At 47.7% G+C, this 22995-nt stretch overlaps 1 protein-coding gene across 1 annotated transcript in view; it reads left to right on the top strand.

Moving 5' to 3' along the window:
• The window catches only part of gek (serine/threonine-protein kinase gek), a 141700-nt gene that overhangs the window by 55599 nt on the left and 63106 nt on the right, over positions 1 to 22995 (top strand). Inside the window, exons 2-5 of the mRNA XM_084582613.1 lie at positions 18240 to 18331; positions 21136 to 21219; positions 21949 to 22044; positions 22598 to 22840. Of these exons, the coding sequence (XP_084438739.1) occupies positions 18240 to 18331; positions 21136 to 21219; positions 21949 to 22044; positions 22598 to 22840 (515 nt within the window). The remainder of the gene's footprint in view (positions 1 to 18239; positions 18332 to 21135; positions 21220 to 21948; positions 22045 to 22597; positions 22841 to 22995) is intronic.

The following is a 22995-nucleotide window of genomic DNA, read 5'->3' as shown; positions in this document are numbered from 1 at the left end:
GTGTCGCGCAGTGTAACCCGACCCTTTTGTGTCGATGCTGTCGCCACCTGCGGGTCGCTTTCGAAGGCGGTGCAGGCAGCCGGACGGACGGAGTGAGCGTCGCCGCATGCCAACGGGGCCGGAGTGTTGCCGCATTGCCTGTTTCGCCAGACGGCCGCTTCCGTTCCACGGCGAACGCAACCAACCGCGTGACAACGCCGCACTGTCGCTGCCGTGCCAGCCAGGCGACGTGCAGGGCGGGTCGTGCGGTGATCAAAAAGGAGAACGACTTTGCGATCTGGCTGCTGACCTGACCTCCCCCCTGTTGTTTTAATCATCTCACGGCGCACTCTAATGGGGGCGATCATAGTTCAACTACTCCGAGGCGTGGGATATTCAGTGATCAGCGAGTGTGGTGCGCTCCCAGGCGGCTGTATGCTCGCGGAGACGTTATGACTCAAAAGTTACGTGACGGACCGTGAAACTACGGCTATAGATATATAATAGAAGATGTGAGCCGGCTGCAAATCCGGCGCCGATTGGCTGTTGTATTCTTCTTCACCTTCAGTGTATATATGGCACATACCCGCAGTGGGGTATTGGCCAGAATTCATTGTATGGGACAGAATAGAATTAATGTCGATTCCTTATTAATTAGGAGTTAGTGTTGCTGAAATAATTTGGAATTTTAAGGCGATAGGAATAGAAATCACTGAAAAAAGGATTAAAGTTTAAAAATAATAAGAAAAAGAAGAGTATAATTCAGACAGGTCAACGCTAACACACAAATCTTCCGATAGCAATATTAGATTCTGACGTAACTCAAACACCGGTTTTAGGGCATACCATTTTGACGGTTGCACCAAAGGAGGGGAGGACAGGAACTGGGTAAATGACAGTCCTAGGCGAGCAAGAGGTATTTCTAAATAATTTCTTCTCTGAGTAGCATACCTGCGGCAGGAGAGGTTATAATGTTCAATTGTTTCCACGTCATTTACATGACGCACAAAGATTCGACAGCGTGAATCCAGAACGACATAAATAAAGATTGAGGGAAGGAATTCTACAACGCATGAACGTCATGGAGACCTCACATCGCCTCGAGGTACAACATCGGACATTCCAACGGACCGATGTATATTCGACCAATGTCTTCTTATTCTTGGTCTTTTTCTTCGTCTTCCAAATCTATTCTCATGCCACGCGGCCATGTACGCAGGAAGCGATCTTCTTTTAAAGATGTAGGTGTTCTTCATAATGTCATACCGGGGTGCATGGCCTGTAGTGCGGACGCCGAAGTGTTATCAGCGCAAATTAACCGGCTAATTAACAGCGCAAAAGAAAGTGAACAAGGTTGGCTGACCAACGTTTCGCCCGGGCGACTTATCTCTTGTCGAAACGTTGGCTAGTGGACCGATGAGGCTCCCGGTCGAACCTTTTTCACTTTTGTTTTGCGTTGTCTATCAGCCCTATCCTTATCGTGGCCATAAGTATACGCCGTAACAAAAGTGTGTTGGGAGCAGCCCGAAATTGGAAATAAAATGTCCTGGCGAGGACACATACGTGCGTGATGAAGCGTACAAAACCTACCGGATGTATCGGGTGTGCTCCTCGTTTGCATTTGTCGTCTACGCGTGTCGTATATATGCCGAGAACATCGAAGCGAAGCCTGGGGTGGCATTCTCCCGATGTCGCCTTTTGCGGTTGGTTGGTTCATGGTTGGTTCATAGGAAGGGAAAAGCGCAGTATCTGTCACACTTGCTCTGTGGACACCTGAACCGCGCCGTAAGGGAAGGGATGAAGGTGGGAGTGAAAGTGGATAGAGAGAAAGGGGGGTCGTAGTGGAGGGCTACGGAGTAATTTCGACCACCTGGGGATCTTTAACGTGCGCTGACATCGCACAGCACACGGACGCCACTTCGTTTCGCCTCCATCGAAACGCAGCCGCCGAGGCCGGGATTCGATCCCGGGAACTCCGGCACAGTAGTCGGGCGTCTTACCACTGCACCACCCCGGCGCGGCATCTCCACTTTGGTCGCCTTGTTGGCACCTGCAGGTTGTTGTTGTTGTTGTGGATGTAGGAAGAAGGAAAAGAAAATGCACGGGCCTGCTACTGGCTCTGGAGCTGAGCCACCTCCGCTGCCTCGTGCAGACAGAAGAGAAAATAGAGATGAAAGAAAAGGAAGAGGTAGAGAAAGACGCGCGCCGCAACAACAGCCGTCGTCCACCACCGAAGCGGTGGCGGGTGCAATGACGGCCTACAACAGATAAAAATTCGGACAGGCTAGCCCCCGCCGCAAGCGGCGGCCCCATCCCAGCCCCATCAGGGGAGGGTGGTTGGCACGAGGCCCAGCTTTTGCACGCTCGATCAAATGTCCGTGGCGATTGGCTCTGTGTAACCTGTAAAAGCTGGCCTCGTGCCATCCAACCCAACAAGGCGACTAAAGTAGAGATGTCGCAAAGAGCGACATCGAGAGAATACAGCTTCTGCTGCCGTTTGTCGGCTGCCTGTGTATGTACGTGCCTATAGTCACCGCGCAGACTTGAATCAAGCTTCCTTCCAGCGGCGCCTGGACTGGGGGCTTCTATCTCGTGGTCGGTGCGTTGCCTCCTCGGTTGTTTCTCGACACGCTGTGTACGTAGGTACCGTCGCTGATTTATACCGCCCTTTCCCACGCGCAGGAGCGAGTGCGGTTCGCCGTATTGCCCGGCGGGAATGTACTTTAACTATACAGCTAAACTATACAATGGTGTATGCACACCACGCGAAGTTCCGAGACAATGGTTTGGTGGGATAATTATCCTCTCTCCCCGCCTTCCTTCCATTTCTTCTTGTTCTTGCCTCGCTCGTGCGCGCTTGTTTCCGTGGGGGCAATTACCGGTCCTTTGTCTCACGGTAGGAGGGGTCCCGATACTGGCGGCCGCTTCCAAAGGGGCGTCGTACATGCGTGGGTAGCGTGGCAATTTGTTGTATACGGCCAGCGATATGAATCACTTGTTCAGCGCCCCGTGAAGTTATTGATTGGGGTTCGGCCTTATGCGCGGTTTATAGAGGAAGCGAGTTTCGCGTCTGGGAGTTTGGGAATGCTATCGATGCATGCTTGGTTTCGTTTTGCGCGTCGTTGCGGCAGAGCTTCTCTCTTTCCTTGTCTACTTCGCCATGCGAGAAGGCGACGGGATCTTCGTTTGCGTATTCTCGATCTGATGCTCGAAGCGCCGGCACATTGGACGCCGCCGCCCCTGTTCTCATGACAGCTCGTTCAACTCCCGTTCACGTACCGTCGCAGCGCAGCTGGCGACCGGGGACTTGGGGCTCTCGAGTTGAATACAGTTAACGTACTACTTCGTAACCTCCTTCAACCAGTATCATCCGCCGCTTGCGCCCCCAACCGCTGCTAAACGTCCTCTCGTTCCACTAGTCCGCGATCGCGCTAAACGCGTGCGACACTATATGCGCTTTATTTTTTTTTTTTTTTGCACGTGTTTTTGCGAAGACGTATGTGTAGCGAGAAGTCGCCGAGGATCCTCCCCCAGTGCCTGTTCGTGCGCCTTTGCTCGTTCCCGTCAAATGGGACACGACTGCGCGCTCCACCAGCGTGTATATATACGCGAGCGCTCAGTCGTCAAGCGCTCCCAGCTGTTGCTGGCGCGCCATCGTCTTGACTTCTTTATGTCGGGTCCGTGAGCGAAAATAGTGAACGCGGCATACAACGCTCCGCGCGCGTGCCTCAGCTGACTGCTGCCGCCGCCGCGGTCCTTGGCTCGCGATCCCCCGCGGAGTGCTAAGACCTCTTGCCGAGTTCCGCTGCACACTGAGAGAAAACTGTGTGGCTCTTTAAATTGGAGCTGCACGGCTTGGTCCTGCCTCTCGTGACGACCTCTGTGGCTCTCGTGGTTAGGTTATGGGGGCGCCATTTCCGGGTCGCCGCACTGCTCTGTTGCCGAAGCAGTGAGTGAAATGAGGGACCCGTGTCAACGAGGAAAGCGCAAGGCAGCGCTGCAGGGATTGAGACATAAGGACCTAGATGAACGAGGCCAACGCTGAGTTAGCAGTGGTTACTGGCCGCTCGACGCGTATAAGAGTTATATATCACACGTACTGGCCACTTGAACGCGTATACAGTTAAGCAGCTCGCACAGCCAGCCCACTGTCCCAAGCCGTGAGCCCTGTCACACCGTGTACAGCCACACTGTTTTTGCGAGACGTCCGGGCGTTCCCGGTATAGTGACTATATTCCCGGTAAGCTATTGCAGCGCCCTGTATCTGTGATGTGTATTGTCTATGCGGTGCGTATTGCTAGGCAGTAGCTGCCCCATCTTATGTTTTCTTTAAAACATGGTTGAAGCTCGCTTACTGTTATTGCCAGCTTTGTAACGAAACACGAAAGTAGCCCTGTCAGAGGTGGAAGGCTGCATACATCCCCCAAATTCAAATTCCCAACTCGATTCACTGCAGTAACGGTCAGGCGCCTGACCTCGCAGTTACGATTGAGGCATGGATGATATAGTGCAGAAGAAAACCAGGAATGAAAGGGCAGCCTTGTCGAACAACAGATCCACGCCCGCTATCCATTATTCCCCTTATCTACGAAAAGCATAAGACATCTCCAGAGTTCTTATGCCGTGGTCCTTGAGCTATCTCAGCCATTGTAGCGTCTCAGACATTGTAGCCATTGTAGACACAAGCTAGCCCTTGTGCGCACATTGCCCCTGTTTGTGCATTGCCCTCTTTATTTCCGCTCGCTATTTCTTCATCTCAAGTTTTATGCGCTTCGCCTTTGTCGCCTTTGTTATTGTCAAGATTACCCGTTCCTTCCTTCCCACGCGTGGCGGAGCGGTGATGGTAGTGGTTTATTAAATCATCAAACAGAAAGGAAGGAAAAGAGTGGTGCTGGCCGCGGCAACTGCTATCTAAAATCCGAAGCACACGAGCTGAGGCCGGCGGGAAAGAAAAGGGGGATGGGGAGAGGATAGCTAGGGGAAGTACTGATGGGAGCGATAGCAAGAAAGGACAGGGGGAGCTTTGTACATTATTTACAAAAAAAAAAAAAAAGGAGCGCCGTCATCAAGAGTCGCATCCGACGCCGCGATCGGCGTACGTCCGTTCCGAAAGGTCGGGCTAGAGATCCGCCTTTCAAAGATCGCTGTCTCAGACCCTAGTAGAGAAAGAAATTAAGCACACCCATAACGGTGCGTTCGCCCTGTCGCTCGCGTGTGGCGAACTTTCGCCGCCGCTGCGGTCGAGGAAAATTGAGAACACGCTGGCGCGCGCACTCGGGTACCTGCGGTCAATCAGTCCTGGTGCCGCGCGCTTATCTAATGCGCCTCTCCTCACGCGTCTACGCAGGCTTGGCGGCGTTTGACCTGCGTCGCGCCCAGCCGCCCACGAGCAAGGCGGCTGCGCGCCGAGTCGACTCGACAAAGGCCTCCCCGTGTTGTCCACACGCCTGCCGCGCGCGCGGTTCCGTTGTTCGCCGCAGGAATTCGGCCTCGGCTGCTGCGCGGAACGGAAGAAAACGAAGCACGCTAGAAGGAAGAGCGAGTGGAGGTGGAGAGAACTCGCGGCAACGAAAAAAGAAAAGAACGAACTAAATGCGAAGAACTGAAACGCGACAGGAACGAAAACCTAGCCAGCGAAAACTACAAAAATGGAAGCGAGAAACAACTTATGAATGAACGGGACGATAAGAGAAAACGAAATAAGGGTCGAAGAAGGAATGACCGATGAAGGCCCTAACGCGAAGGAGAGGCAAAAAGAGCGCGGAAGGAACGAACGAAAGGAAGCCAAGAAAGACGGGGAGTACCGGAAGAAAGGAAAAACGCGGGGAGACAAGGAACGGTAAAGATGGACGGGCGAAAGAGACGGAGAATGAGGCAATAGAAGAAAGCGAAAGGGCTGCAGGGGCCAGACGCGTTGCGACGACGATGACTTTCTTTCTCACGCGAAGGCGACCGCGGAGGAGCTGGCGCGTCTGCGTCAGGCACCTCATGTGCCCGGCGCGCCTAAAAATACCGTGGCGCTCACGCTGGTGATTGAGGAGGAGGAGGAGGAGGAGGAGTGGTAGCGTGGCTCTTGAGCGGCACCTGACGAGATGAGAAAGCCGTGCGCTACACTTCGCGGCCCTCTCTGGAAGGCGAGTTTCGAGACGTAAACGCGCGAGCTCGGCCCTCGATAAAAAGGGGCCTACACTTCTCTTTCTCCTCAAATGCCCGCATCGTCCTTCCTTTTGTCCTCACTGTCGGTGCCCGTCCATTTGGTCGTGCCAGGGCCTGTTTATTGAAATCGGGCACTCTTTTTCTCGTCCAAAAAGCTCGGATGTGCGTATATATTCCCATATTTAGTAGCACCATTTTGCGTGGGAGGCCACCTGGCTGTTAATTCACTACCTACCTTAAACTTCTTGGGCCATTTGGTTCATTATGAATGTGAGAAATGTGACAGCTTCAGCCGGATGTGTCACGTCGTGTTCCCTTGTGTTGCGGATGCATGTTTTTGCGCTGTTACACATTTCTTACATACCTGGCTGTTGATTGTGAACGCGATGTTCTTTCTTTGAATCACCTTTTAACGACGTCCTTGTCCCACTTGCCTAGACTATATGATCTCGTCTTCTCCCACCAATCATCCAACCTACGCTGACTTGTTTCAATACTCCGCAAATTGTCCACACCCCGACCTTTAGCAAGGCTGTGCAGGTACAGGTCACTGTACAGCTTCGTGTGGGCGGTGTTTCCGTATGCGAACCCCCGGAAACTGGTCGTAGTTACGAAACTGTCGCGCACACTTGCGTGGCCAGTCCAAGTTGAAAGTTCAGCCTGATGTAAAAACAGCATAAAAGGAGAACTCTGAATGTTACGAGGTTCTTACGACTCTAGTCGCTAAATTCATCCGCGACTGCGGGAAACTTCAACGCCAAATGCTCCACTGTAGGAAAGCTAAACAGACGACGAAATTCGACATCTGGCCACCAGCATGACTTCAGTCAGCGCGGTGTAGAAACAAAATGAAAAAAAAAATAAAAAAAATAGATGGGTAGAGGTATAAATATGCAACCGACTTTACGCTGTATACTGCTGTATGTATACGCTGAGCTCTGGCGGAACGGAAGAAGCATATCCATACCCTGCAGCCTGTGTTACCTTCGGAGTGCCTTACACGCGAACGTCACTCGGGTGCCGCATATAGTTTCGGAATTCACAGCTTCCAAACTGCGAGGATCCTGGACGAATTAGTTGCGAAAGTGGAATGGGGGGCTCTTTACGTCACTTCCGGACTCGTGCGGTCCGGAAGTGACGTACTTTGAGTTGACGTACTTGTGTTGACTTGCTAGCCTGAAACATCTGGCTTCGCTAACTCTTAAGCGCGTTAGAGACTGTTTTTGTGTTTTCAGTTATGCATGGTTTCAACTTATTTTTCGGATACACTTTGAAAAGTCATTTAGTGCTCACAAGTTTGCTTCTGATTTCATTATCGGTAGTGTGATTTGGTGAGTGAACGGTCTTTTCTTGTTTATTGACGCTGGCACTGTAGTATACTTTTTCAGTCATGTCCTGTAGAAGTAAACACGCGAAGGACGCGCTGCAATTATTGGTTATGGGAACTATATATACCTTGTTGCTGGTTAGCGTCAGGAACAGAATGACATGGTCGTTTGGTTACCTTCTTGCCATTCTGTCCTGTGTGTATAGTCTTTAGGAGAATTGCAAAAAAAAAAAAAAAAAAAAAGGAAAAAGGAAAACAACCTTGCCCCCCATTGCTTTGTCTTTTCTCCATCTATGGCTCTGTGAGGCCCTGTTACGATTTCGCGGGCATTCCTGCTCAGTGTTAAAACCCAAGGGATACGGTCACCGCGAAAGCCGCACACTGCACCGCTACCGCTGGAAAGCACCTTTATTATCGATAGTCGCTTCCCTCAATACGTGAACGGGGTTGCCAATGAGCGCAGGAGGGTGCCGGCCTAACGGGATAGCTTGCAGTCTCTGTCGCTGGCTCGAGTTGATGCGCCGACCATGCCGGCACACCTTCTAGCGTCCTTTGATCTCCCTGTATTATTTCCAGTATTGTCGGACGCGCAGGTGCACAACGCTTTGCAGTGGAAGCTCATCGACTGAGGTTATTAACTACGATGAACCCGTCCAAGTAGAACAATTGACTCGTTTTTCCTGTGCCAGATGTTGTAGCTCGCAAAATGCCCCAACTGCGAACGTTGTCAAACCGTGTCTCCACGGAAGTGAGCCGTGGTCGCCCCTTCTTGGGGGAGGGGGTCAAAGGGGGCGCGCGTTGTGGGCCGGAAAAAATACTCGAGGCAGCGGGACGCGCTGACGATGTCGGCCCCTTTCGCGCGTCTGCGACTTCGAACCGAAATAGCATCATCCTCGGCATCCGACCGTTCTTCCTCCACTCCGATGTGTGAGGAGGAGGGGAAATCGAGCTCTTGCTCTTCTGCGTGCCGGCCATAGAATGACGAGACGGCTTTGCCGCTGCTTTGTTTCGCGGAGTGGGCCGCCTCTGTTCCCGGTGCTTGCTCGCTTGGCATTTGCCGCTCGAGTCGCATCCAGCCTTCACGCGGGCCTTTCCACGTTCGTGTCGCGTCGTGTTGAGGGCGTCGTGTTGAGTTGTTTACGATGACGTGTCGCATTGGCAGCGCTCAGCGAAACTTGTTTATCACTTGGAATGTGTAAGTACCGCAGCGTCCGCTATCCGTTTACTTAAACGAACAGTTTCGTGTCGTAGAAGTATTTGCTGGGTTAGTTGGTTCATGCTATTTGTAGGAACGGCGCAAGTCGCAAGGAAATGCGCTCTTCCTATCCATCTTTTATTGTATCATAGTACATATATCTCATTTTTATCTTATTTTAACATATACCTTGTTCTTTCTTCCTGTCGCTCACCTCTTTGATTTCCTCTGCCGCTTCTTATACTATCCCTGTATTTCCGCCGCCCAAATTCAGGTGCTTCAGATATTAGATAGCAGATACCGAGGCTGGCAAACTCTTTTCCTTCCCGTTTTTTGATTTCTTATAAGTGACCACTTACCACTATATCCGTCTTCTTTCCTGTGATCATGTCCTTGCGTCGTTCCTGTAAATAGTTTTGCTCGGAGAGACTGTACTGCGTATGCATTCCTGTGACGTGTACACCGTTACGTATTATTTCGGAATTTTCCTGAAGTGAAAGTACGCGAAATGCGGAGGTCGTGGTTTGGGGTGCTGCCGGCGTGTTGTTTTGTAAATTTCGTGGCAAATTTTCCGTCGATCACTCTACAAGCAGAAATAAAATCTGGTAGTTTATGCTGTTCTCTATAGTTTCAATGACCAATATGCAATATATTTAAGTGTGTGCCATTCTAATTTTTAAGCGGATGTCTTCTTGTTAAAAATTGACCACCCCCCCCCCCCCCCCCCGCCACACACATACACACTTGCACATACTTGTACACACATGCACACGTTTCGCAGTGGAATGCTACTGAGTTCGTTAAGACTAGTAAGAATAGTAGTAGTTAAGACTGCATCGTCCGTTTGGAACCATAGTGAGCGCCACAGGGCGGCCGCATTCCGACACGGAAGACCGCCCGCGTTGCAGTCGCTATTCCTGTCCCATTTAGTCGCTGTCGCGCGCCTCTCGGACTCGTTATGTTTAGCTGGCTATACTTAACCTGACCTATCCAAAACAAAAGACAATCACTTGAGCATCAAAACAGCGCGATACACGTGCGGAAGACTTTAGAGGAACGGATATATTTGTGGGCTCGCTGTTGCATAACAAACAGCTACATAACAAGAAAACGGACAGGGCTGTAAATAAGAAAGTAGTCATCTTTGTGCGTGGGCGGAACGTTGGCTAGCCTTTTCCTTTGCTACCATCAATAAAAAAAAAAAAAAAAGACATCAACAAAATCCTGCCGCCCCGCTGCGTATATACTTGGCAAAATATTCCGAAAACACAGAGCGAGCATAGTTCCGTCGTTATCGGTAACAGCGGGGACGTTTATAACGTGCGTGTTATCCAAATGAGCCCGGAGGGAATACCCCGCACAGAACGTCGGTTTTCCCGCGTTTATTTGTTCGGGTGGAAGGGAGATATCTCCACGCCTGGCAAGGAATATGAACGTCTGGCATCTTTCAAAAAGGGAAAAAAAAAAAAAAAAAAGGCGCGCGTACAAAGTCCATAAACAGATCATCAAGTCAGTGCTGGTGCGCGGCTGGTTTGAAACAAGACTTCACTGACGAAGCTTCTTTTGTGGTCGTACGCGGCAGCGGTTAATACGGTCATTATAATTTTTTTTCTTGTGCGAAAGAGCGGTAGGAGGGGGGGGGGGGGGTGCATCAAAGGTAAACGCTTCAAGATGTCGGCAGCGTTTTGGTAAGCACCGTAAAAGTAATTAATATTCACGGCTGAACGACGCGGGGAATTATTGGGCGTTTCCTGCTTTTCTTCTCTATAGGGTTGGTCTGGGTGATTCACATCCGAGAACGTGCGGTTTTTACCGTGGTTGCTGTATACCCTTGCGATGCAGAACAGTTCGCGTAGCATATATGTAAGCGATAATGCCGCATTTGCCTGCTAATAACCAAGAGAGAGAGAGAGAGAGGAGATAGATAAAATCCTTTATTTATTCAGTTAAATTCTAGGAGGCTTTAATCTCCAAGGATATGAGTAGGTCACTATCCTGTAAGATCTGGCGAGCTGTCTCGACTTGACTGATGACTTCGTTTCTCATGGTACTCGAATTGTGTACAGTCAGCGTCACCATTGTGCAGTGCGCTCGAGAGATGCACCTTCCTGCAAAGAAAGTCAGACCTCGCGTCAGCTGTAGGGTTGCAGGCGCAACACTTCAGCGAAAGTATAATGCCGCGGAGACCCACAAGCAAGGTATAGGAACGAGCACAGTGCCCAGAAATCGGGGGCTGGAGCCCGCTTATACCTTACCGAGCACTCTACGCAAAGGTGACGCCGACTGTACGTATCATGTCATATCCATATCACGTATCATATCCATATCATATCCATACCATGTCCATATCACGCAGGTCAGGTTTGCCTATTCCATGCAAAATGGCGGTGTTTTCCGAGGCCTAAAGGGTGACTAGGCTTCATGCTCCGCACTGTGGGAGGGAAGGTGACACGAGACACAGGATTCAATTCAATTAAATTTCGTTTATTTTTCCAGAACAAAAAATACATCCCGGAGAGGCTCAAGCGCTAAAAGCTGCTAGAAACAGCTTGATAGGGGCCCAAGAACCTTTGCAACTGGCAGTCAGCGGCAGAACTTAATGAACTGGATTAAACAAAAAGTACAGAATATAGAGCACAATGAACTTATCAACAGATTCAAGCAGTACGTTTTAAAAATCGAAACAAGTCTGATACATTAAATTAAAACTTAAATAAATTCAGCAAGCAGGAAGAAGAAAAAAAAATCAAAATCATATGTGGCTAAATAATAGATTTCACTGCCACCTGTTCGCAACGGCGGACGACGAAGAGCTTGGGGAATTGTGTAAGTTTTTACGTTCAAAACTTCCTTGGTGCGCCAGCTTTATCTTGCTTCGCGACAACACCACAGGTGCGCGCTTCTGCTGGCTTCCCTGGTCCACCGGTTTCAGTGCTCGTTCCTTTGAGAAATATGTGCATGGTGGCGCAGTTTGTGCGCCCGGTTCTATTGAATTAACAAGTGGCCTGGCCCAGCCCGCGACGGCCCTGACCCCGGAGAAGACGCGCGCACACACACACACCGCGCCAATCGATACGGCGGCGCGACTTCCTGAGGCGGGGAAAGGGGAGAGCGCGTTTTCTCACGATGGCGGGAAAGCGAACCATGGAGACGATGAACGTTGGCGACGTCGAACTTCGGCTGCCCGGAGATGATGATGGGAAAAAAAGCACGCGCGCTCGTGACTCACGCCTTTATGCCAGGGCCAGGTATATACGCGTCTGTACGTGCACCTGCCGCAGTAGTAGCACCGCAGACTTGGTCCGACCGGGGGGGAGGAAAGGCGGCTCCCTTCCTCCATGGCGAAATAGGGGTACAGGACGAGAGGAAGAGGGGGGGGGGGGGGGGGGGGGGCTGAATACGAAGAGCCCCGAATGCTTTTGTCTTACGTTACCTTGGCGCCGGTCCTCGACTTAGCCACGAGGGGCGTAATGCTTGGTTGCAAAAGTGGCTGTGTTGCTGTTGCTATAATCGCACAAGCGCTTGCCCGCCATCTTTCATGTCTTCGTGACTGATTACCGCTGTGGCGGAGGGTCCGTTTGTGTTCGCTCTTGCGGGGTCACGTGATGCGGGGTGAGGCCCCGCGCTCTCCACCGACACAGGGGAGCCGGTCAACCTCGTACTTCATAATTCCCTGGATTAGCTCACATGGGGCCGTAAAATACCCTAAAAAGAAAGGCTTTATCTTACACCGAGCTTTCGATCTGACCAAAAAGTGCTGATTCCCGCATGGAATCAGACCATGCATCAAAATCGAACCCCTCTCGAATACACGTAACCAGTGATTGCCCTACAACCTCCCTCCTCCAAGCAATAACATGTAACCATGAAGTGATTTCACTACACCCAAAAACAAGGGGGGGAGGGGGGGGGTCACCTCCTCTCCCGTTTTTCGAGGGCGCCCCTTAATTCGTAACGACTGTATATTTTTACACATTAGGGGGATTTTTCTTTACTAGCGCCGGTAGCTGGAATGTGCGCGATCATCTGTAGCTGACTTGTTGAGGAAAGTGCAAAGTATTTGCACAAATTCAACGATTTCTTGTATGTAACAGCCGTAAATTTCAAATCTATAGGTGTTTCAGTCTCATGCCAATCGTCGTGGCTATCTTCCGCCGGTGTTATAGTGTTCAACATCGATGAGATTCAAATTCCTGGCGTGGGGGTCAAACTAATGCGTTTTGATCAAACGTCGGCATTGCGCGAGTGATACTGAACAGCATTTGCTTTTTCTCTTTTTTTTTATGGTCTATTGCTAGTAACCGGAACTGCCGCAGTATAGTTCTTATTTAGTTTTATTTTTCGGTAGTCTTTCTGATTATAAATAGTACGACCTTTGTCGTTTTCTAAATGAAGTAATTGTTTGCAGTCTTTCTCATGATCGAGGGTCGGAGATGCATAAATGTTGCTACTCCTACGCGACACATTAACGACAGAAATAAAAAAAATAAATAAAAATGACCACCGTTTCTCCTCTGCCAACTTGCCCTGGGGGGGGGGGGGGGGGGGAGGGGGCGCTCACAGATAGTAGGGGGTAATTCTTCATCCCCCCCCCCCCCTCCTCCCCAGACCTAGAAATTGAGACTTCCCCCGCCCCCCTGCCCCCAAATTTCAATTCCAAGGGAAACCCTATGCATGCAACAAAGACGGCATGGTGGAGAGCGGCCAGGGGCAAAAGTTATGGAAATTGAATGTTAAGCAAATCCTGCTTCCTACTGTGTAGGATAGATGTATATGTCGCAATTGTGCGGCTAAGTGGCTAAATCATCAGTCATAATATCCTGCGCCAATACCCTTAGTTTATTCTCCTTTTTGTTTTTGCTTTTTGTGATGCATGAATTCCGCGCAGCACGCACCTCACTTGCATGCCGTGTTGATTTGCATAAGTAAATGACATATTAAGATCGTGCTTGTGGATGTTGTGTACTTAAGAGACTGGTAGAGGAGACGATGATCGCTTCGTGTCTTGTTCACCTGTCTATAATTTCCTTTCCTCTTGAAGCAATAATCGTCTTAAGGCGAAAACTTAAATTTAATGCCTCGTACTGTCGTTAGCCAATGTGTCCACGTTTCGGGTGCATGCTTTATATTTATTTATTTATTTATTTATTTATTTATTTATTTATTTATTTAGTATATCTCAAAGATCCCTTGCCGGGACATTACATGAGGGGTGGGCAAACGTGGCAAACGTGATTTTATGAGGGAAGGCTTGAAAGATGGCTTTGATTGAAGACGTGGGAGCGTGGCAGGTCACTGATGGTGGCAATATGGTCAGGCAGGTGATTCCAATCATTGGCAGTGCGAACGAAAAATGAGGGGCATATGCCAATCGCCATTGAATCGATGCTTAATCAGTAGCAATCGGATGATATTGGAAATGATTTAAAGGCATTTTTCAAGATAATTTCATGATAATTTACGACTAATAATGAAATAGTTAAGCAGATGCCCATAGGAACCCATGCAGTCGAGGTCATCGTAACTATCACTAGCCATCACTAGTTAAGGGGTGTTTAACTAACACTAGCCAGACATTAACTAGTACCATAGCCTCCTTTAACGGAGGCCATGCTAGTACTCAGAAAGTAGGTCATGGTTAGCTATCACTAACCAATAGTAATGGTTAGACGTTTCGAAACGTCCATAGCCGTCATCGGCCGTTACGTCATCATGACGTCGCATCCGATCATGTCTAATAACCGGAAGTGATAATGACGTCACATTCGGACATGACGTCATGACTGGAGATGACGTCACCAGGAGAGAAGCTGACCCCGCCGGGCGTTCGATCCAGGCGTCCGTTTTGGCGCTTCCTCGAACGCGCACCACAGAACATATTATAGAAATAGACGCAGTACAGCAGGCATCAGCGGCGTTTAAAATTGGTTGACAGCAAAGAAAAGGCGCAGTATCTGTCAATTTTAGTCAATCACAGAAGGTCTCGCAGTCACGGCGGGGAAGGCTTCCGCCTTGAAGCACTTAAGTCAGCCAAATGTGTCCCCTGAATTTTTATTGAGTCATCATCTCTCGTGTCAGAAGACCCCATACCCCGCTTTCTCTGCGTAATTATAGGCCACTTAATTGCGACTGTCGTGAAGTTTCCGCGGCCCGTGCGGAGCGAAACGGCTCTCGCCGTTCAGAAGTTGTTTCTTTAGGTGTGTAGTATAGCGCGCCCAACTCGATCGGCTAGTCCCGGGGCGCTCGGATTTTTGGCCAGAATCGTCCGTGTTTCAAGGCGCTCTACAAATGTTGCCCAATTCAATCCAAACTACCTCTCATGAAGATTAAAGAGGCCTGACTAAGCATGGCCCAAATAAAGTGAGGTCGAAATAACGAATATCCATCACATTCCCTTTGCCTTGCGACAAGACCGGGCGCTGCACCTCCAAGAAAAAAAAAAAAAAAAAAAAAAAAGAAGAAAAAAAAAAAGTGTTCCACTGACGGAAAGTTGCTGTTATCTAAGGCACAACAAGAACAACAGCAGCAGCATCAACCGATGATAATTATGTGCTCCGTGGCGACAGAAAGATGCACAATTCCACCAAGTCCGGGCAGGTCAGCTATTCTGCACGCGCTGTGTACGGATTTCGGCCGGCGCTGCCAATGTAGGACAGCGGAGGCAACCACCTCGACGATGTTGCCAGCGCTGTGTGCGGCGACGAGTTCTGAATGTCCCCATCTTTAAACTTCACGCCCCCCCCCCCCCCCCCCCCCCCCCCCCTTCCTTTCCCGCAAGTTTTACTGTTAGTTTTCTCGGTCCTTCTCCTTGTAGCGTCGGCCTCCTAAATCACGTCGCGTAGCGGGCCGAAGGATGTCTGAAGGGTTGCGGGGGTTAGCGGACACCTGCCCCTCCGCGCACGCCTTGTCGCATGCATGCGCCGTTCATCAGCACCGCATTGTCTCGGCCAGTGGCGAGCCAGCGCTGAATGGGGCCCCCGGGGGACTGGTCCGATTAGCAAGGGAAATGCGGCATTGTACGGCGGCTGACTGCCTAGGCTAGCCTCCCCCCTTATGTTGGGCCGGCGCGGAGTCGGGCTCTCGACCCCTGCGGGAGGAACGAGGGGGCTAGGCAGCGCGTGCTTGTTGTGGCCGGCCGAAGGACGCGCCGGTCGTCCTACATATCGCCCGCGCTCCTCTGGACGCACAGCCGAGACTGGACAGGAAGGGGGGTTTGCCCTGTTAAAGGTGGAGCATCGTGCGATCTTGACGTTGGTCTGGCCGGGAAAGCGAAACTCGGGCGCAAACAGACTGCAATGTGCATATGCTGCGAGCCTTTCGCGTGCTTGCTGAGCGCTCAGGGAGCAAGATCCTTGTGAAATCTGCGCTGCCCTATGCGTTTGTCTGGCCGGGGAAGCGAAACTAGGGCGAGAGAGAGAGAGACCCTTTAATGAAAAACAGAGAATTTTGCCGGCGTTTAGATTTCGCTGGCATGCTACTCTGTGTAGGAAGAGAAATTCGGGAGGGAAGGACGGCAGTGTGCATATGCTGCGAGCCTTTCGTGTGCTTGCTGAGCGCTCAGGGAACAAAATCCTTGTAAAATCTTTGTGCACGTTATTTTGATGACGACGACGATGTTAAAATAATAATAATAATAATAATAATAATAATAATAATAATAATAATAATAATAATAATAATAATAATAATAATAATAATAAACCTTGCAGTTTAAAGTCTGTTGGGAGCACAAATGCATAAATATATGCCGAGGAGTATCGTTTCTTGCTGAAAAATTATTTTTATTTAGCTACTCATGTATGCAATGTGACTTCGAGGGAAGCTTTGATGTACCAGCAAATTAAATGTACAAGTCGAAATGGTTACAATGATTTGAAACAGTGATAGAACAGTAGTTGAAAGAACTGTCAATAAGTAGCAGTGGCCAAGAAAAAGTATGCTATCTTTTGTGTAGAATGAATGAATTAATTAATTACAGTGAACTATTTTGTGTTCTTGCCCACTAGGTTTCCCCACACCATGCAAATGGTGTGCTCTGAATCACCTACATTAGGGAGACTCGATTGCTGGCTATACTTACTCTGGTGGTCAGTCCACTGCTGGGCATATATGTTGGGGGTCACTGCTTGCATTCCTCAAAGCAGTGCTGACTGGAGAACATGCTAGTGGAAAACAATATGTGTGAATTGGTGAAGAATGAGGAAACTTTGCCTAAAAAAGACAATATTGCATATTGGTTGCCTATCCAGACACCTAATTATTGTAGTCTCACTGTCTCTCATGCTATCGATTAGTGAAAAAAGCTATTGTGATGGTATCATGCTAACAACAGGGCAGAGCTTTCAGTTTATTTGATGAGGGGTCAATGACCATGTGTGACAATTGTCCTTGTAACAGCATGCTGGAGAGTGTCATGCCCTTTTGGGTGAAATTTCTTTGGTGGGTTTTTGGGGGCTCACTACATAGAAGAGGGTAAACAGGGCAGTTATAGGTATATTGCTCCCAAGCCTCAGGATGTCGTCAGAAGTTGACCACATACCCAGTCCTTGGCTTCAGTCAAATCCACGCGGTTTGGTTCCTGCATTTTTGGCAGAGGCTCTAAGCATTGGCAAAATGCACTGGAATAAAGAGCTTTCATTCGGACTCTCTTGCCATACGTGTAACGACAGAACAAGCTTGTCTGCACAGGGCCTTTGTGCAGCAGTGTTGCATACAACTCCCAAACTGGAACATATGCAGAACCTGCTTTGTACTTCATGAGTCGCTCATTTGTTTTAATGGTCGCTCTGTGTCAAATTAATTGTGCTGTGTTACCATTAGGTTAAGCGAACCAATGCAACTTCAGTAATCCATCTTGGTGGCCTACTTTTGCAAGGTTCCTGTTGGCACGCGCTAGAATCTCTACGAGTTTTAGCCTGTTGGCTGTTAGCTGGCTATAAGCTGCCTAGATGCAGGAAAAAAGTGTGCATGTCTGTTTTGCATAATTGATTTCCTCAACCCCCTTTTTCTTGGACCAGCACAATGCCTGTTCAAAGTGAAGATATATTGCTCACAGTGAATGTCCTCTCTTTGCAACACCATAGGCAAGGGCACACATGCCTTGCAGTCTTTTCTTAATCCTCCTCACAGTCGCATTATTGACATCATTGCATGGTTTAACAGTGCAGTTATGTCTGCTTTGTATCAATATTGTTAAGGCTTCTCAAAAGTTGCTTGCTGGACAGGTTGCAACCATTGGATGTAGTGTCAAACAAAAAATCTTTTATTTTATCTGTTTTCATTTGTTTTCATTTTATTAGCATTTATATGATCTTGTTGCTTTAGTGATGAGATAAAATGCTGCTTTTCCTTTTTTTTTTAAATCATACTACAATTATTGACTTTTTTTTTTTTTTTTTTTTCATTCCTTCAGTATACTGATTTGAGATGAAGGTGACATTTCTGTACTCTAGCACTGCAGTGGGCTACCAAATGCACTGCCACTTCATGAGCTGCTTCTCTCATTGTGCGATGTCTTTTCTGTGTACCATTCGTTGGTCTGATTTCCTGTCCTCTTTTTTTTCCTCTCTTTCTTCTCACCAGTAAAACCAGTGGTACAGAGGATAAAGGACTTGCGGCTAACCAAGGATGACTTCGATGTGCTCAAGGTCATTGGGAGAGGAGCATTTGGGGAGGTAAGGATTCCTCCATTGTAACCTTTTGCAGAGGCTAGCAAAACAGCTACCGTTAGAACCCTTATGCAAGAATTAAGATTTTAGTTCTTTTATTAAGGCAGGATTTCAATATATCTGGCTGAAGGTGTAGTAAATACAGCTTCTAATGTGGGAACAATTGAATGCAAATTTCTGCTCTGGCAGGGAGAAATGTTTGTGATGCAGGGGGAGCTGGCCAAGTTGTATGTTCCATGTGTTGAACCAATTTGCAGAAGTTCTCTTAGGTAGAATTGGTACTCTCATCTGTGCACTATTTTAGTGGCAAGCACCGTTCTCAGCCTCCACCCTTTGCCTACCAGCTGCTTGCTTATTAAGTGATAGGGGAGTAATAACCACTAACCTGACCAGCGGTCTGCCTATTGAATAATATAGTGGAATTACAACCATCAGCCTGGAATGCATTTCTAATAGAGTACCGTTGTTCGCTGCCCACTGCAAATGAGTTGAAATCACATTATTGGCTTTGCATATTTGCTGTGGTTCTGACTTGATCCTCAGCATCATGTTGAGACTATTTTATTAAATTTTTACTTGCATGCTTTCTGCTTAGTTATTATGTGTAATGCATTATGTATGTATCACTCTGTGGCTTTCTTTCTTTCTCTTCTGACGGCTGATATTTTGTAATTGAATTTTTTCGTGATGCTGTTTCCAGAATTTAATGATACCTGTGGCATCAAAGTGCATTTAGGTCTTCTCATAAGGCTGGAAAAATCTGGAGTGTAACTGTTGATACATAGTTTTGTTTCACTATGGCACTTCAGCATTATTCTTAAAGAACCAGAATGAAATCAATGACTTATCAGCAATTACACTGCACTTTTTTTTCATGTCTCATGTGATCGAAAGTCACCAATGGAGTCACATCCATTGTTTCATTGTTTAAACCGAAACTGGTGCAGCGGAAAGAAATTCAAGTGTAAATTGTTTGTCTGTAATATTGAAATACCATAGTATAAATTATCTATTTGTAGTGCGAAATACTCTGTGTAGGACTCCATGCGTGCTGTAGTCTGATACAGCTCAAATAAAATTACAAGGGTTCAATGCTGTTGACCCAAATATTGAGCGAAAGCATTAGCTGCGGGTGATCGAGTGTTGTTCTTCTTCTCTTTTTCTTCTTCCTCAGCCCACATATAAAGCCCCGCTTTAACCAAGCCGTATGAATGTGCCTTAGTGGCCTATAGGAGTAATGTGAATGCCAGGGTCCTAGCAGGCTGATTCTGACATAACCGTACCATGTGAAACGAGAGACCCAAGTTGGCAGCTCCTGCCAGCCCACATATAAAACTCCGCTTTAACCAAGCCGCATGCACGTGCCTGACGTCACATACCACGTGAGCACCAGATGCGCCTCTAGCGCGCCACGCCGACTGCTTTTGTGCCACGTGGGGTGTGACGTCACACGCTGCGCCTTGGCTGCGACTGCGCTACACCGACCGCTTGAGTTGGTTGCCCAGCTCTCACCCTAGTGTCACTTGGGGTGTGACGTCACAGCTTCATGTGGGTGCGGCCGCGCTACGCCGACCGCTTGAGTTGGTAGCCCAGCTTTCACCCTAGTGTCACGTAGGGTGTGACGTCACAGCGTCACATGGGTGCGGCCACGCCATGCTGAAGGCTCGAAACCTAGAGTAGTATTGCTTTCGCAATAAAACAGCAGATATGCCCTTCAAAAGAGGCCCCTCAGCCAATGGTGTAGTTTAATTTTCATGACACGGCAGTTAATCCCATTAGCCTATGGCAAACTCCCTTTCATTTGTTGTTACTTCACCATAACTCAGGCAATAAAAGGAAACCTGCCGAGCATAATAAAAAATATTTAATAAGCATGTCTTGCAGAGCATTGTAGTGCATCACTTTAGCTTGTGTAAGAGAACTGATTAACCATGACGTCTTGAAAATCTGTCAACGCCATTGGTCGCACGGGGTCCTTTGGGTGGTGAAAGCTGCTCTTCTCACGAGTCGTATCTGACTAATGTCTGAAGCATCATTACAGTGAATAAGGTATGTAACTAACATTAAGTGTCAGAACTGTCTAGTGGATATTCCTCACCGCTTATGCATGGCTGGAAGTGAAGATAATGAATGGGATGTGGCAAAACTATGCATATTATTAACTCCAGATTGTGTTGGAATACAAACAGGATATCTAGTTTTAATACTGAAACAAGCTGCAATGGTATGGATGTGTTGGCAGGAGCTCAAGAAGTGGTGCTGAGCCTTTGTTACCAGCTAATTTGTTGTGGAAAAAAAAATCTATCCACGATTGGCAGGCTATATAGTATAGCCTGTGCAATGCCTTGTGGATGAATTTTCACACTTTGGCACCTCAGCAGAAAAAGAGGGAGAGCTTGTTAGTATGTGTCAGTGGGAGGCACATTATTAATAATGTTTACCCCGTTCAGTTCAGTTCAGTTCAGTAAAGTCGTTCAGTCGTGTCCGACTCTTCGTGACCAGACTATTCTCCTGTTATGTATGCTCAAACTGATACATTTAAATTTTATATTTTTTCTCTCATGGTATCATACTAGAATGATTTATTATAAGGGAGTAATTACTCATTGAATTATGTAGGAGTAATTACTCATGGATTTATTATAAGGAGTAATTACTCAGAATGATTTATTACAGCTGGTTTCTAGCAGTTGCTTATATTGTGTAAGTTTAGGCATGCTATGAAGGCTCTACTTTATCCGCTGAACCAGAAAGAGCTTACCAGAAAGGCCTGCAGATGATTGTAATACTAGTATGATGGCTTCTTGCAGGTAGCGGTTGTGAAGGAACGGAATACAGGGAAAGTATATGCCATGAAGATCCTCAACAAGTGGGAGATGCTCAAGAGAGCAGAGGTGAGCTTTATAAGTTAATGGAACTAGTATTGAAAGCCTTTGTTCAGTCTCTCAAGCTTTTAACACATGCATGCTCTCAGTTGAAAATGGCTGCCATTTTGTATTAAATACTATTGATCATGAAACCACATATTCTCCGCAGTCACATTTCTAATTCATAGAGACTGGTGTACTATCATTTTTCTGCTTCATAATATGCTTGAAATGGTCCTATGCAAATTTTTTTGTGGTGCTATGCATTGTGATATGCTGAAAATGTGATATTTAAAGACAACATTTTAGCTCCTCGTCGTGGTGGTGCAGTGGTTACGGCGCTCAACTACTGTGCCGAAGGATGCGGGATCGAATCCCGGTCGCAGCGGCCTTTCGATGAAGGTGAAAAGCAAGTCATCTATGTGCTGTGCGATGTCAGTGCACATTAAGAAACCCCAGGTGGTAAAAATTTCCGGAGCTCTTCACCACGGTGTCTCTCATAGCCTGAGTCGCTTTGATACGTTTAACCCCATAAAACCAAACCAAACAACATTTTAGCATGACACAATATTACAAGGCTCTATGTTATGTATAGAAATTCAGCATAGACATCTTACTGAGGTTCGCTGAACAAATATTTTTGCAGCAAGCTACATTTTGTGTGCATGAATGCTTGAAAAGAAGAATACTTAAGTCTGATATATGATCACTTTCGGTAAGGCTTACACTTGCACTGCATTTGTTTTTTTCCTATAGACTGCCTGTTTTCAAGAAGAGCGTGATGTGCTTGTTTTTGGAGACAGGCGGTGGATCACCAATCTCCACTACTCATTTCAAGATGACACCAACCTGGTAAGAGCATCGCCTGTGGTTATCCAACCTTTAATTCTTCCTGCCTGGCATTATTTACTAATTTTCACATGTTTCTTATGTGCAGTGCGTCAATTTATCTGTTTGCACAGCTGGTATTTATAGTGAGTCTTTTCACAAAAGTGTGAACTTGAATGAATTACAGTAAGGCTTAAAAAAAGGTTAATGATGGGTTTAAACCTTGCTGATTGTGAGTATTTTTACTCACTTATTGCTGTGCTACTGTGATGTGTTACTGATGGCACAGTTGTGAAGTGAGCAGATTGTCAGAGCGAATCATACTGTGTAGTTCGATTCCCTCGGATAAATGTAGCCAGTAAGGATTTCAATGTAAGGCAGGTATTTTGCTCTACTATTTCGTATCTGCACGTCACCGTCCATGACCTTGTTTGAAGCAGCTGCATAAAGTAACATGTCGTATATTCCGAGTATGGCCATTGTAAACATGCAGACATTCACATGTCTACAGTTGTAGCAAACGTCTTGCACGTGGAAGTTTGTTTTTAATGCTTTTTTTTCTTTGTTTCTTGCCTAGTATCTTGTGATGGATTACTACTGCGGTGGAGACCTGCTGACCCTGCTTAGCAAGTTTGAAGACAAACTTCCTGAGGAGATGGCACGGTTTTACATCACCGAGATGATCCTCGCCATAGACTCTATCCATTCGTTACACTACGTGCACCGAGACATCAAGCCTGATAATGTGCTGCTCGATGCCAATGGACACATCCGACTGGCAGACTTTGGCTCTTGTCTGAGGCTATGTGATGATGGAACGGTGAGTCCGTGGGTAAAAAAGCATTAACAAACTAAATAGTGGCAATATTGGTTGGAAATGGTTGTTGGGAAATGGTGTGAAGCTATGAAATACGAAGAAGTATTGCCATTTTTGACTCATGAAATTTTGTATTTGCCGTGCCTCTTTATGCAAGC

This window comes from Amblyomma maculatum, chromosome 10 (genome assembly GCF_055883805.1).
Source record: "Amblyomma maculatum isolate TAMU_Amacu chromosome 10, ASM5588380v1, whole genome shotgun sequence".
Lineage (NCBI taxonomy): Eukaryota > Metazoa > Arthropoda > Arachnida > Ixodida > Ixodidae > Amblyomma > Amblyomma maculatum.
The sequence above is the reverse complement of the archived record's forward strand: the minus strand, read 5'-3'. Positions and strand labels throughout refer to the sequence as shown.